The 12039-nt window shown below is 40.9% G+C and overlaps 1 protein-coding gene across 1 annotated transcript in view; it reads right to left on the minus strand.

Moving 5' to 3' along the window:
* Positions 1-12039, minus strand: part of LOC126278211 (sodium-coupled monocarboxylate transporter 1-like) — a 193936-nt gene that overhangs the window by 14645 nt on the left and 167252 nt on the right. The window contains exon 14 of the mRNA XM_049978145.1: positions 3445-3637. Coding sequence (XP_049834102.1) covers positions 3445-3637 — 193 coding nt within the window. The remainder of the gene's footprint in view (positions 1-3444; positions 3638-12039) is intronic.

Genomic DNA, 12039 nt, shown 5'->3' on the forward strand with positions numbered 1-12039 from the left:
GTCCTGGCTTAAAGTGAAGAAGATCTTGTAGTCCTACTGAATAGAAAGTTATGGGTGAAGAATATAATATGAGAATTAATAAAGCAAAAACAAAAGTAATGGCATGCGACAAAGAAGATAAAGTGAAAGTCCAAGTTCATGTAGGCAATGAACTGCTTGAACAAGTTGATAAATTTACTTACCTGGGCATTAATATTACCAGGGGTGGAAGGAGCAAGGCAGAAGTGAGAAGTAGAACAGCTCAAGCAAAGGCTGCTTTTAACAAGAAGAAAAACATATTAACATATAAGAGCAACAGCCTTGAAATCAGGAAAAGATTTTTGAAATCATATGTGTGGAGTGTGGCATGCTATGGGTGTAAAACATGGACTCTCGGGAAAGAGGAATACCAGAAGCTAAATTCTTTTGAAATGTGGTGCTATAGACGCATGCTCAAAATAAAATGTATCGACAAAGTCACAAACGAATTTGTTCTGGAAAGAGCAGGTGAGAAGAGAAGCTTCTGGAGTTTCATTGTTAAAAGAAGAGTGCAATTTACAGGCCATCTATTAAGACATAAAGGACTCCTGAACACAGTCATAGAGGGATATGTCGAGGGAAAAAGACCAAGAGGAAGACCACGGCTCAGGTACATGGATCAAATCGTGAAAGATGTGGGATGTGACACCTATAAAGAAATGAAGAGAAAAGCTGAAAGACGCACAGAATGGAGATAAGCTCCCATTGTAGCTGTTGCGAACCAATCCTTGGATTGACCACTACAGAAGAAGAAGAAGTGCTATGCTGTAAATGTACCATTAATGACAACAGAAGGGACTCAATTTTGGAAAGAAATGGCATCCCTAACTCGTGGTTGTCGGCCGTATGGCCGGCGACAGTCAAGTTGGTATCCCACCTCTGTCCTGGGGATCTCAAGGCACGTCTTCAGCCTGGAGTCTCATTGACTGGAGTGGAATTGTCATCAGTGATGAGTCTCGCTTCGAACTGAGTCCCGATGATCAGCGAAGACTTGTTCAGAGACACCCTGGACAGCGGTGGGCTACCAACCTGGGCGTCACCCGCCATATGACCCAACCAGGAGTGATCGTCTGGGTTGCCATTTCATTCCACCGCCGGACTTCTGTGCTTGTCATCCGTGGCACCCATAGAGTACAGTGGTACGCCTACGATATTCTACACACCGTTTTCATGCCGTTCATTACAACCCTTTCTGGGCTTACATTTCGGCAATATAATGCCCACCATCATAGTGCTTGAGTTTCTACTGTTTGTCTTTCTGCTTGCCAATCCCTATCTTGGGCAACAAGGTCGCTGGATATCTTCACAATTGAGAACATTTGGAATTCCATGGTCAACCATCTCCGGATTTGACGATCTAACGCGACATATGAACAGAAATTGGTAAGATATCCCCCAGGAGGACATCCAAAAACTCTGTCCATCAATATGAAGCCAGATAACTTGCTTGCATAAGGGCCAGAGTTGGACCAACGCGTTATTGAGTTGGTCAGCTTGTGAAGCTCGTTCTCTTAAATAAATCATCCAATTTTAATTAAATTGTAATCATTTGTACAAGTACATCACATATACAGATTTTCGCCCCATTAGGATAATTCCTTCGTAGCGCGTGTTTTTTTTTTCTTCTTCCTGTGTGCAACACCGTTTACTCGAAAAAAAGAATTAAAAATAAAAAGAATTCATCCAGTAGTTTCGTAACGAGTAAAACGCTGACAATTTTGTTTCTTATTGTCCTAGAACTAAAATCGATTTTAACATATCACTTTTCATTCAAAGGACCAGTAAATAGAAACAATAAACAAATTAACACTTCTGTTACTATTCACGCCCCCCTGTAGCGTGAATAGAAGCACCAAGTTTTTATTTTTTTATGTTATAAAATCATGAGATAAGTCACAAAACTAAAATTAAGTTTATAGTTAGTCACAAGATCCATATTCCGATGCAATTTTGATTCTCATCTTTCTTTCTAAAATTATTAGTTTTGTCTTTTAAGCCTAGGACCACCAAGTTGTTTTAGGTTACATGGAGTACCAACCAAGGGAAATATTTGCCCGTGTTATAGTAGGCCATAAATCTTGTAACAAGTATTAATTTTAAGTGTCTGTGCTGGGGAAGTGAGGTGAGCTTATCAATATTCAGTGACATAGCTAAAACAAAAATATATGAAACTCGTTGTGTGTCCATAAACGTAGAAATTAATACACAATTTTTCTCTGGTGTAAGGCTATCAAGCAGTAGTGCTCAAAAATTAGTCAAAGAAAGTTTCTATAAACTAGAAACATAAGTTCCATACTTGAATATATAGGCTATATTTGATCTAATAACTCAATAATACATTTTTCTTCTTAACGAAAACTTTCAAAAACAGAAACAAAACACTTGTAAAAATATAGGGTGCTGTATACCACAAAGTTTCAAGAAACGCTCTTCAATTTGAGACGATATAAAAATATAGGGTACTGTATATCACAAACTTTCAAGAAACGCTCTTCAATTAGAGAAGATATTGTTATTTACAGATGACATTTTCCCCCTGCATTAAAAACGGTTAATTCTTAATGTGTGGTAGAGAGGTGAACATGCGAAGGATTTTGCGAGTATGAGTAAACAAATGGAGATAGTGCACAGATATAATAAAGAAGTACCCATAAATTTACTTGAAGAAACACAGAATTGCTGGAGTTACTGCATGCCAGGGTTGTGGAATGAAATTTAGACACAGTTTGAATTATTGACACAGGTAGTACCAATCCAGTGCAAAATATGCCTTTAAATATAAAAGTTACATTTTTTAATTTTCAATTTTCAAAATTTTAGCCTTATAAACGTACAGTATAGTACTTTATAAGGTGAAAGACAAAAATAAAAAGGCCCATAAACATAGAAGAACATTTGTTATGATTAATTTTAATATACCAAAAACTTATGGGCAACATTAGGCCTTGCTTGGTGGTTCTAGGTTACCCTTCATACGGTACTCATCATCAGTACGAGGCTTTCAGCAGATTGGATTAATAGAAGCGATAGAGGAAATACAATTAAGAGTGGCGCGTTTCTCAGGTGAAGGTTCAGTATGTTCGGGAGGGTTATGGAGATCCTTAAGGAACTCCAGTGGGAGACTTTACGAGAGAGGTATTACGGGTAACAGACTTTACTGTTGAAATTCTGTGAGCATACTGCACATTCAGAGAGAAGTCAGGTAACATAATTATTCTCATATACGTCCCGCGAAACGATTAGCACCAGAAAATGAGAGAAATTCCAACTCATACAGAGGTTTATCGACAGTCGTTGTTCCCACGCAGCATTCTCGAATGAAAAAGGGAAGGTGGTACCAGAAGTACCCTCTGCCACATACTTTAAGGGCTTGTAGAGTGTACCTACTGAAGACGTAGACGTAGAGTGTTGAGACGGGAACGTTACCTTGTAGCCCTTGTCGAGCGGCTCCTTGGGCAGCCAGCGGCGCACCAGCGGACTGAACAGGTGTGGCCCTGGTCGCGGCTCGTCTTCTCCAGGCCGCACCACGAGGCTCACCAGCTGCGACACCACAATCGTGATGGTCCAGCCCATCGCCGTGTACCACAGGTGTGACACCCGGTACACCGTCCACACATCGCTGTAACCAATCAACATTACAGCGTTCACACCGAAAGAACATTTTTTCAAGAATGGAAAAGAAAATTGAGGGTCTGTTGCGTAACGATCAGTTTCGATTTAGAGAAGGTAAAGCCAGCCGGAAGGCAGTCTCGTGCTGCACTTGATAATGGACGTAAGACTTAGGTCAACTAACATTAATGTGGTCATTAATGTTTGACGTCAACGTGCAATGACTACTCACAGACGGCATGTGGCTGTACCAACAGTGGAGAGTATACGGGGTGTTACAAAAGGGTACGGCCAAACTTTCAGGAAACATTCCTCACACAAATAAAGAAAAGATGTTATGTGGACATGTGTCCGAAAACGCTTAATTTCCATGTTAGAGCTCATTTTAGTTTCGTCAGTATGTACTGTACTTCCTCGATTCACCGCCAGTTGGCCCAATAGAAGGAAGGTAATGTTGACTTCGGTGGTTGTTTTGACATGCGACTCATTGCTCTACAGTACTAGCATCAAGCACATCAGTATGTAGCATCAACAGGTCAGTGTTCATCACGAACTTGGTTTTGCAGTCAGTGCATTGTTTACAAATGCGGAGTTGGAATGTTTCCTGAAAGTTTGGCCGTACCTTTTTGTAACACCCTGTATAAGGCATGCCGGTTGGTGGTGGAACTCGGTGAAGCTGTCATAATGCTGAAACTGAGTTGACGTCCAAAGGGGCAAGACCACTGGCTTTCGGCCAAGGGTGGAAGCATTCCCGAAATGATACCATTCGAAACCGGCGCCGAGGCAGGTAGGTGTACCAGGGCCACTCATGACAGGGTGAACCACCGCTCCGGGGATGTATACGGGTGACTAGACGTGCGACTATTGAGCAACTGATCCAAGTGGCTAACAACAGCGTCCCCTCAACGACCGCTCAGCGAACGTTGGTGCCTATGGTCCTCCGCAACAGGTGCCTGGTTCATGCACCCGCGCTGACTGCTGGTTATCGGCGATAAAGGCTAGAATCGGACTGCAAATGAACGTACACAGAGTGGCTGTTTCAGATGCATTATGCTCTGTCAGACAAATGGCCATTGGCGTGTACATCGTGAGACATGTGAAACCAAACGCCTTGGAACAATCATCGGGAGGGTCCACGACGGAGGAGGGAGCATTATGGTATGCTGAATGTTTTCGTAGCGTTCCCTACTTGATTTGGAAGGCAAAGTTGATCAATGCAAGTATACATTTATCCTTGGGGACCAAACTGAGGGTTTTGAGACCGTGTACAATATCTACAAAACTAAGACGAAACAGAAAGAATAAAAGATAAAAAAACGAAATTCTTGGATTAAAATGTGTGTAAGACAGGGACGCTGCCTTTCACCCACAATGTTCAGTCTACACGTCAAGGCAACTATGACGACATAAAAGAAAGATTCAGCACTGTGTTTAAAGTTCAGGATGAAAGGGTATCAATTATACTATTCACTGGCACCATTCCTATCTTTAGTGGAAGCGAAAAAGAACTACAGCATCTGATGAATGGAATGAACAACCTTATGAGTATAGAATGTGGCTTGAGAAAGGACCGAAGAAAGACGATAGTAGTGGAAGGTAACTGAAATGATATTATCGATACGCATAACATCAAAATTGCTAACCATTAAGCACATTAATCTAAGGAATTCTGGTAACTTAGAAGCAAAATTGTACGTGACTGATGAAGCAAGCAGGACATAGAAAGAGGAGTAGCGCTGGCAGAAAGGGCATTCCTGGTCGAGAGAAGTCTGCTGGTACCAAACATTGGGCTTAATCTGAGGAAGAAATTTCTGAGAATGTATGTTTTCAGCACAGTATGCTACGGTAGTGAATCATGGACCGTCGGAAACTCAGAACAGAAGAGATGTGGTGCTATAGAAGGATGTGGAAAATTACACCTTATGCAGAATGATCGAGGAGAGGCACATATGCGAAAGACTCACAAGAAGGGTGAAGATAATAAGACACGCATTAGGACAAGGAATAACTTTTATGATACTTGAGAGAGCTGTAGTGGGTAAAACTATAGGATACGACTGAGAAGTGAGTATGGCTTTAGTATCCGATAGCGATTAGAATGCCATGCCCAGCTCGCCTCTTCTCATCTGGAAATGATTTTATAATGTGAAAATTTCAAGTTTTACTATGGTCATTGCTCCACATTAAACTTTTATTTTTGAGTTATCAGTCTTCTGACTGGTTTGATGCGTCTTAGCACGAATTGCTCTCCTGTGCCAACCGTTTCATTTCAGAGTGGCAATTTCAACCTACGTCCTCAATTATTTGAGGACTGTATTCCACTCTCTATCTTAATTTACAGTGTCTCTTCTGGTCTCGTTTTCCCACAGTCCGTATTTCACTAACATACCATGCTGAACTCCAAACTTACATTATCAGAAAGTTCTTCCTCAAATTAAGGCCTATGTTTGACACGAGTAAACTTTTCTTGGCGAGGAACGCCCTATTTGCTAGTGATAATCTCATGTCCTCCTTGCTTCGTACATCATGGTTTACTTTGCTGCGTGGGTAACAGAATCCGTCTAAATCGTGATCCCCAATTCTGATACTTCTCATTACTTTCACCTTTCTTCGATGTATTCCCCATCCATATTCTGCACTTAGTAGACGGTTCATTCCATTCAATGGATCCTGTAATTTTTCTTTACTTTCACTGAGAATGGCAATGTCATCAGCTAATCTTATCATCGGTATCCTTTCACCTTAAATATTAATCATTCTCTTGAACCTTTCTTTTATTTAGGCCATTGCTTCTTTGATGTATAATATGAACAGTAGGTGCAAAAGACTACGCCACTGTCTTATACTCTTTTTAATCCGAGCACTTCGTTCTTGATCTTGCACCCTCATTGTTCCCTTTTGGTCGTTGTACATATTATACGTTACTCATCTTTCTCTACAACTTACCACTATTTTTCTCAGAATTTCGAACATGTTGCACCGTTTTATATTGTCGAACGCTTTTTTCAGGTCGGCAAATCCTATTAACGTGTCTTGATTTCTCTTGAGTTTTGCTGCAGTTATCAGCCACTAGGACTGAACTGACTCTGTTGTGCCTTTGCCCTCCCTAAGCCAAACTGACAGTCATCTAACACGTCCTCAATTTTCTTTTGCATTCTTATGTCTATTATTCTTGTCAGCAATTTGGATGTATGAGCTGTTACACTGAGTATGGGATAGTTGCATCTGATTTAATCTCCGAAAAATGGCTAGGTAGGTCAGTTGAAGAGCATACTGTTAGAATTCTCACGTCAAACAGATTGGTCGATAGTCCAGGATCATTGCTGACACAGACCTCACCGCCTGCCACGAAACGGCGTAAGAAGTTTAATGTCATGGTGGTGAAACTTATATAGGGACCTTAGTTCGCTCCAACGCCACTTGAAGCGTTGTGAATTAATAAAACAATCATCTCACTTTCTTATTGGCTCATTCTTAATCTTACGCGTTCGTTTTCGTTTCATAGTTAACAGAAGTTGGTTTCATCACAGTGTGCATCTGATTACGACTCCTCATGTGTATTTCACTCTTTGAACTGCGTTGTAAGTATGTTACTCGTATTCTGATTGCGTTCTCGAATCCGTAATGTGGGGTAAATGATTAAAAATTCGTTTTTGTTTCATATACAACAGAAGCTGGTTTCGTTGCATGATGTTCTGTGAACTTACGTGTATCTGTTATTGCTTACAAATATGAGTCTGAACTGTTCGATTTAAATGCATTGTTAGTATGTTGCTCGCATTCTACGTTACTTTTTTTGTTGCGTCCATTATCAGTACTTTCTCTCATTTCTGGAGAACTTCGTTGTAACCTGGTAGTCAAGGAAGGCAGGATTCGGTTACGATTGTAGACGGGGCCTTAATCAGTCACTATTGGTTCCCTTTTGCAATTACACAATTTTATTTTAAACGATAATTACAGACTGAGCAATAAATAAAGATGTTGTTGTTGTTGTGGTCTTCAGTCCTGAGACTGGTTTGATGCAGCTCTCCATGCTACTCTATCCCGTGCAAGCTTCTTCATCTCCCAGTACCTACTGAAGCCTACATCCTTCTGAATCTGCTTAGTGTACTCATCTCGTGGTCTCCCTCTACGATTTTTACCCTCCACGCTGCCCTCCAATGCTAAATAGGTTATCCACTGATGCCTCCGAACATGTCCTATCAAACGATCCCTTCTTCTAGTCACGTTGTGGCACAAATTTATGTTCTCCCCAATTCTATTCAGTACCTCCTCATAAGTTACATGATCTAACCACCTAATATTGAGCATTCTTCTGTAGCACCACATTTCGAAAGCTTCTATTCTCTTCTTGTCTAAACTATTTATCGTCCACGTTTCACTTCCATACATGGCTACACTCCATACAAATACTTTCAGAAACGACTTCCTGACACTTAAATCTACACTTGCTGTTAACAAATTTTTCTTCTTCAGAAACGCTTTCCTTGCCATTGCCAGTCTACATTTTATATCCTCTCTACTTCGACCATCATCAGTTATTTTGCTCCCCAAATAGCAAAACTCCTTCACTACTTAAAGGGTCTCATTTCCTAATCTAATTCCCTCAGCATCACCGACTTAATTCGACTACATTCCATTATCCTCGTTTTGCTTTTGTTGATGTTCATCTTATAACCTCCTTTCGAGACACTGTCCATTCCGTTCAACAGCTCTTCCAAGTCCTTTGCCGTCTCTGACAGAATTACAATGTCATCGGCGAACGTCAAAGTTTGTATTTCGTCTACATGGATTTTAATACCTTCTCCGAACTTTTCTTTTGTTTCCTTTATTGCTTGCTCAATATACAGATTGAATAACATCGGGGATAGGCTACAACCCTGTCTCATTCCCTTCCCAACCGCTGCTTCCCTTTCATACCCCTCGACTCATGACTGCCATCTGGTATCTGTACAAATTGTAAATAGCCTTTCGCTCCCTGTATTTTACCCCTGCCACCTTCAGAATTTGCAAGAGAGTATTCCAATCAACATTGTCAAAAGCTTTCTCTAAGTCTACAAATGCTAGAAACGTAGGTTTGCCTTTCCTTAATCTTTTTTTTAAGATAAGTTGTAGGGTCAGTATTGCCTCACGTGTTCCAACATTTCTTCGGAATCCAAGCTGGTCTTCCCCGAGGTTTGTAAAGAATTTCCATTTGTTTGTAAAGAATTCGCGTTAGTATTTTTCAGCTGTGACTTATTAAACTGATAGTTCGGTAATTTTCACATCTGTCAACACCTGCTTTTTTGGGATTTGAATTATTATATTCTTCTTGACGTCTGAGGGTATTTCGCCCGTCTCATACATCTTGCTCACTAGATGGTAGAGTTTTGTCAGGACTGGCTCTCCCAAGGCCGTCAGTAGTTCTAATGGAATTTTGTCTTCTCCGGGGGCCTTGTTTTGACTCAGGTCTCCCATATCTCCCATTTCATCTTCATGTACATCCTCTTCCATTTCCATAACATTGTCCTCAAGTGCATCGTCCTTGTATAGACCCTCTATATACTCCTTCCACATTTCTGCTTTCCCTTCTTTGCTTAGAACTGGGTTTCCATCAAAGCTCTTGATATTCATGCAAGTGGTTCTCCTTTATACAAAGATCTCTTTAATTTTCCTGTACGCACTATCTATTTTACCCCTAGTGAGATAAGCCTCTACATCCTTACATTTGTCCTCTAGTCATCCCTGCTTAGCCATTTTGCACTTCCTGTCGATACTATTTTTGAGACGTTTGTATTCCTTTTTGCCTGCTTCATTTACTGCATTTTTATATTTTCTCCTTTCATCCATTAAATTCAATATTTCTTCTGTTGTCCAAGGGTTTCTACTAGCCCTCGTCTTTTTACCTATTTGATCCTCTGGTGCCTTCACTATTTCATCCATCAAAGTTACCCATTCTTCTTATATTGTATTTATTTCCCCCATTTAGACCAGTTGTTCCCTTATGCTCTCCCTGAAACTCTGTACAACCTCTGGTTTAGTCTGTTTATCCAGGTCCCATCTCCTTCAATTCCCACCTTTTTGCAGTATCTTCAGTTTTAACCTACAGGTCATAACCAATAGATTGTGATCAGAGTCCACATCTGCCCCTGGAAGCGTCTTACAATTTAAAACCTGGTTCCTAAATCTCTGTCTTAGCATTATATAATCTATCTGATACCTTTTAGTATCTCCAGGGTTCTTCCATGTATACAATCTTCTTTCATGATTCTTAAACCACGTGTTAGCTATAAATAAAGATATCACACTTTATTGATGAAAGAATAAACAACTGTGTAATTAATAGTGCTTTCAGTGCGTTAAAATTCACCAAATGAGCATAAAATGCGGACACAGCAAATAATGTTTTAAAATCAAGCAATTGTAATCCCAATTAGAATTTTTAGGCAAGTAACCAAAGTCACGGCTGATGGCCTTTAACGCCAAGAACGGCAATTATATAAAAAGATTAACAAACACACTGTAAAACAGCAATGCAATAGCAAAGGTTAATTTAAAAAGACAGGCAACTGATCACCAAATGGGTGAGACAAAATGATGGTAAACGTGGTAGCACAATCATTTAAACGTGCTGTAATACCAAGAACGGCAATTATATAAAAAATTTAAAAAACATACAGTAAAACAGCAAATACAACAGCAAATGTTAATTTAGAAGGACAAGCAACTGATCACCAAACAGGTGAGACAAAATGATGGTAAATTTGGTAGCACAATCATTTAAACCTGCTGTAACGCCAAGAATGGCAATTATATAAAAAAGCATTGCACTCGCTGCTTTTCGCCTCAGCAGCAACACGAACCTAAGTTACTGGAGAATCGAGAGATGTCACAATGGTGGAGGATTCTCTACTTGAATTGCAATGCATTCATCTTAAAGCCTGTAGTATCTGGTTAACGATGAGGTCGTGCACCGTCGTGGCCACAGCCCTTCCGTCCAGCAGGCCATGCGCGCTGCTAGCGGTCCCAGCATGTTCTCGCATTGCGCGGACCTGGCTCCCCCCGAGTCCCCAACCGAACTGCACACCCACTCGACCCGAAAGAGCCACGACGCCGCCCCAAAGATAAGCTCACAGTTACTACCTATCGATAACCACCACTGCTGCTACTAGCGGACAGGCAACGCTTGCGAAAGCAAGTGGCGCCAGTCAACACCAGTAGAAGACAAACAAATGCAACCATGTCAACTAAACGATACGGTCTGGCCGCCAACAGAGGACGGAAACCTACAAACAGCACCAACGGGAGCCGCAGCACGGCTCATCCGTGTTAGCAGGTTTTGATAGGTTTGTGTATATCTGCCGATACCAGGCAAGCGACTTCCAAGTACAACGTCTAACCTGGACGGAAGTACACACAGTGGATGTACGAGTACAGTTCGTAGACGCATGGTAGACGACATATGCAAGTTTGGGTGTGGCCATGAGTCGTGTACGGGCAGCCAGAGGATAAGACGACCGCTCGCGATAAGCGGGAAATCTGGGTTCGAATCTCGGTCCAGCACAGATTTTCAATGTTGTCATTCCAATCTACAGCTGATGATTGTCATCATTCGCAACTGCGAATTCATTTAATATATCACTTTCAAGATGGCTGTAAGATTTTTTCTTTTTTTGATTCATCAATGGTGTGACTGGTTTGACGCAGGCCTTCACAAATTCCTCTCCTGTGCCAACCTCTTGCAGCCTGCATCCTCAATTACTTGCTGGCTTCATTCCAATAAATGTCTTCCTTTACAGTTTTTACCCTCTACAGCTTCCTCTAGTACCATTGAAGTTATTCTGTGGTGTCGTAACAAATGTTTACCATCCTGTTCCTTCTTTTTTAAGTGTTTTCCATATATTTCTTTAGTCGCCAATTCTGCAGAGATCTTCCTCACTTCTTACCATATTTGTCCATCTAATCTTCAAAATTATTCAGTAGTACCAGATCTCAAACGTTTCGATTCTCTCCTTGTTTTCCCACAGTCCGTAATTAACCAGAACGCGAGCAACATATTTACGATGCAATTCAAGGGCTGCAGTATGTACAAGAATATGTAGTTGATAACAGCCACACTCTCGAAATTGCAATATTCGGTTTTACACTGAAATATACTTTACCGCCAGTGTACCAGAATCATCGATATATAAACGAAAAATAATATGAACTCGTATTTCGAAAAGGAATAGTACGGATTTATCTCTCGTATCTGAAGTTCACTGTCACGCCACTTTCCATGTCGTAAGACGGGCCTTGCACTTCTGATATTTTGGGGTTGCGTCGTTATTACACTGCTAACGTCATAAGGCTAACCACATCAGAACACTCTCAATCTGTATGATTATTCGTTGTGGTGTTAGCTGAAATCAAAAGTCCACCGCGACTGTCTGA

Source organism: Schistocerca gregaria, chromosome 6, assembly GCF_023897955.1.
Source record: "Schistocerca gregaria isolate iqSchGreg1 chromosome 6, iqSchGreg1.2, whole genome shotgun sequence".
In the NCBI taxonomy this organism is placed as follows: Eukaryota; Metazoa; Arthropoda; class Insecta; order Orthoptera; family Acrididae; genus Schistocerca; species Schistocerca gregaria.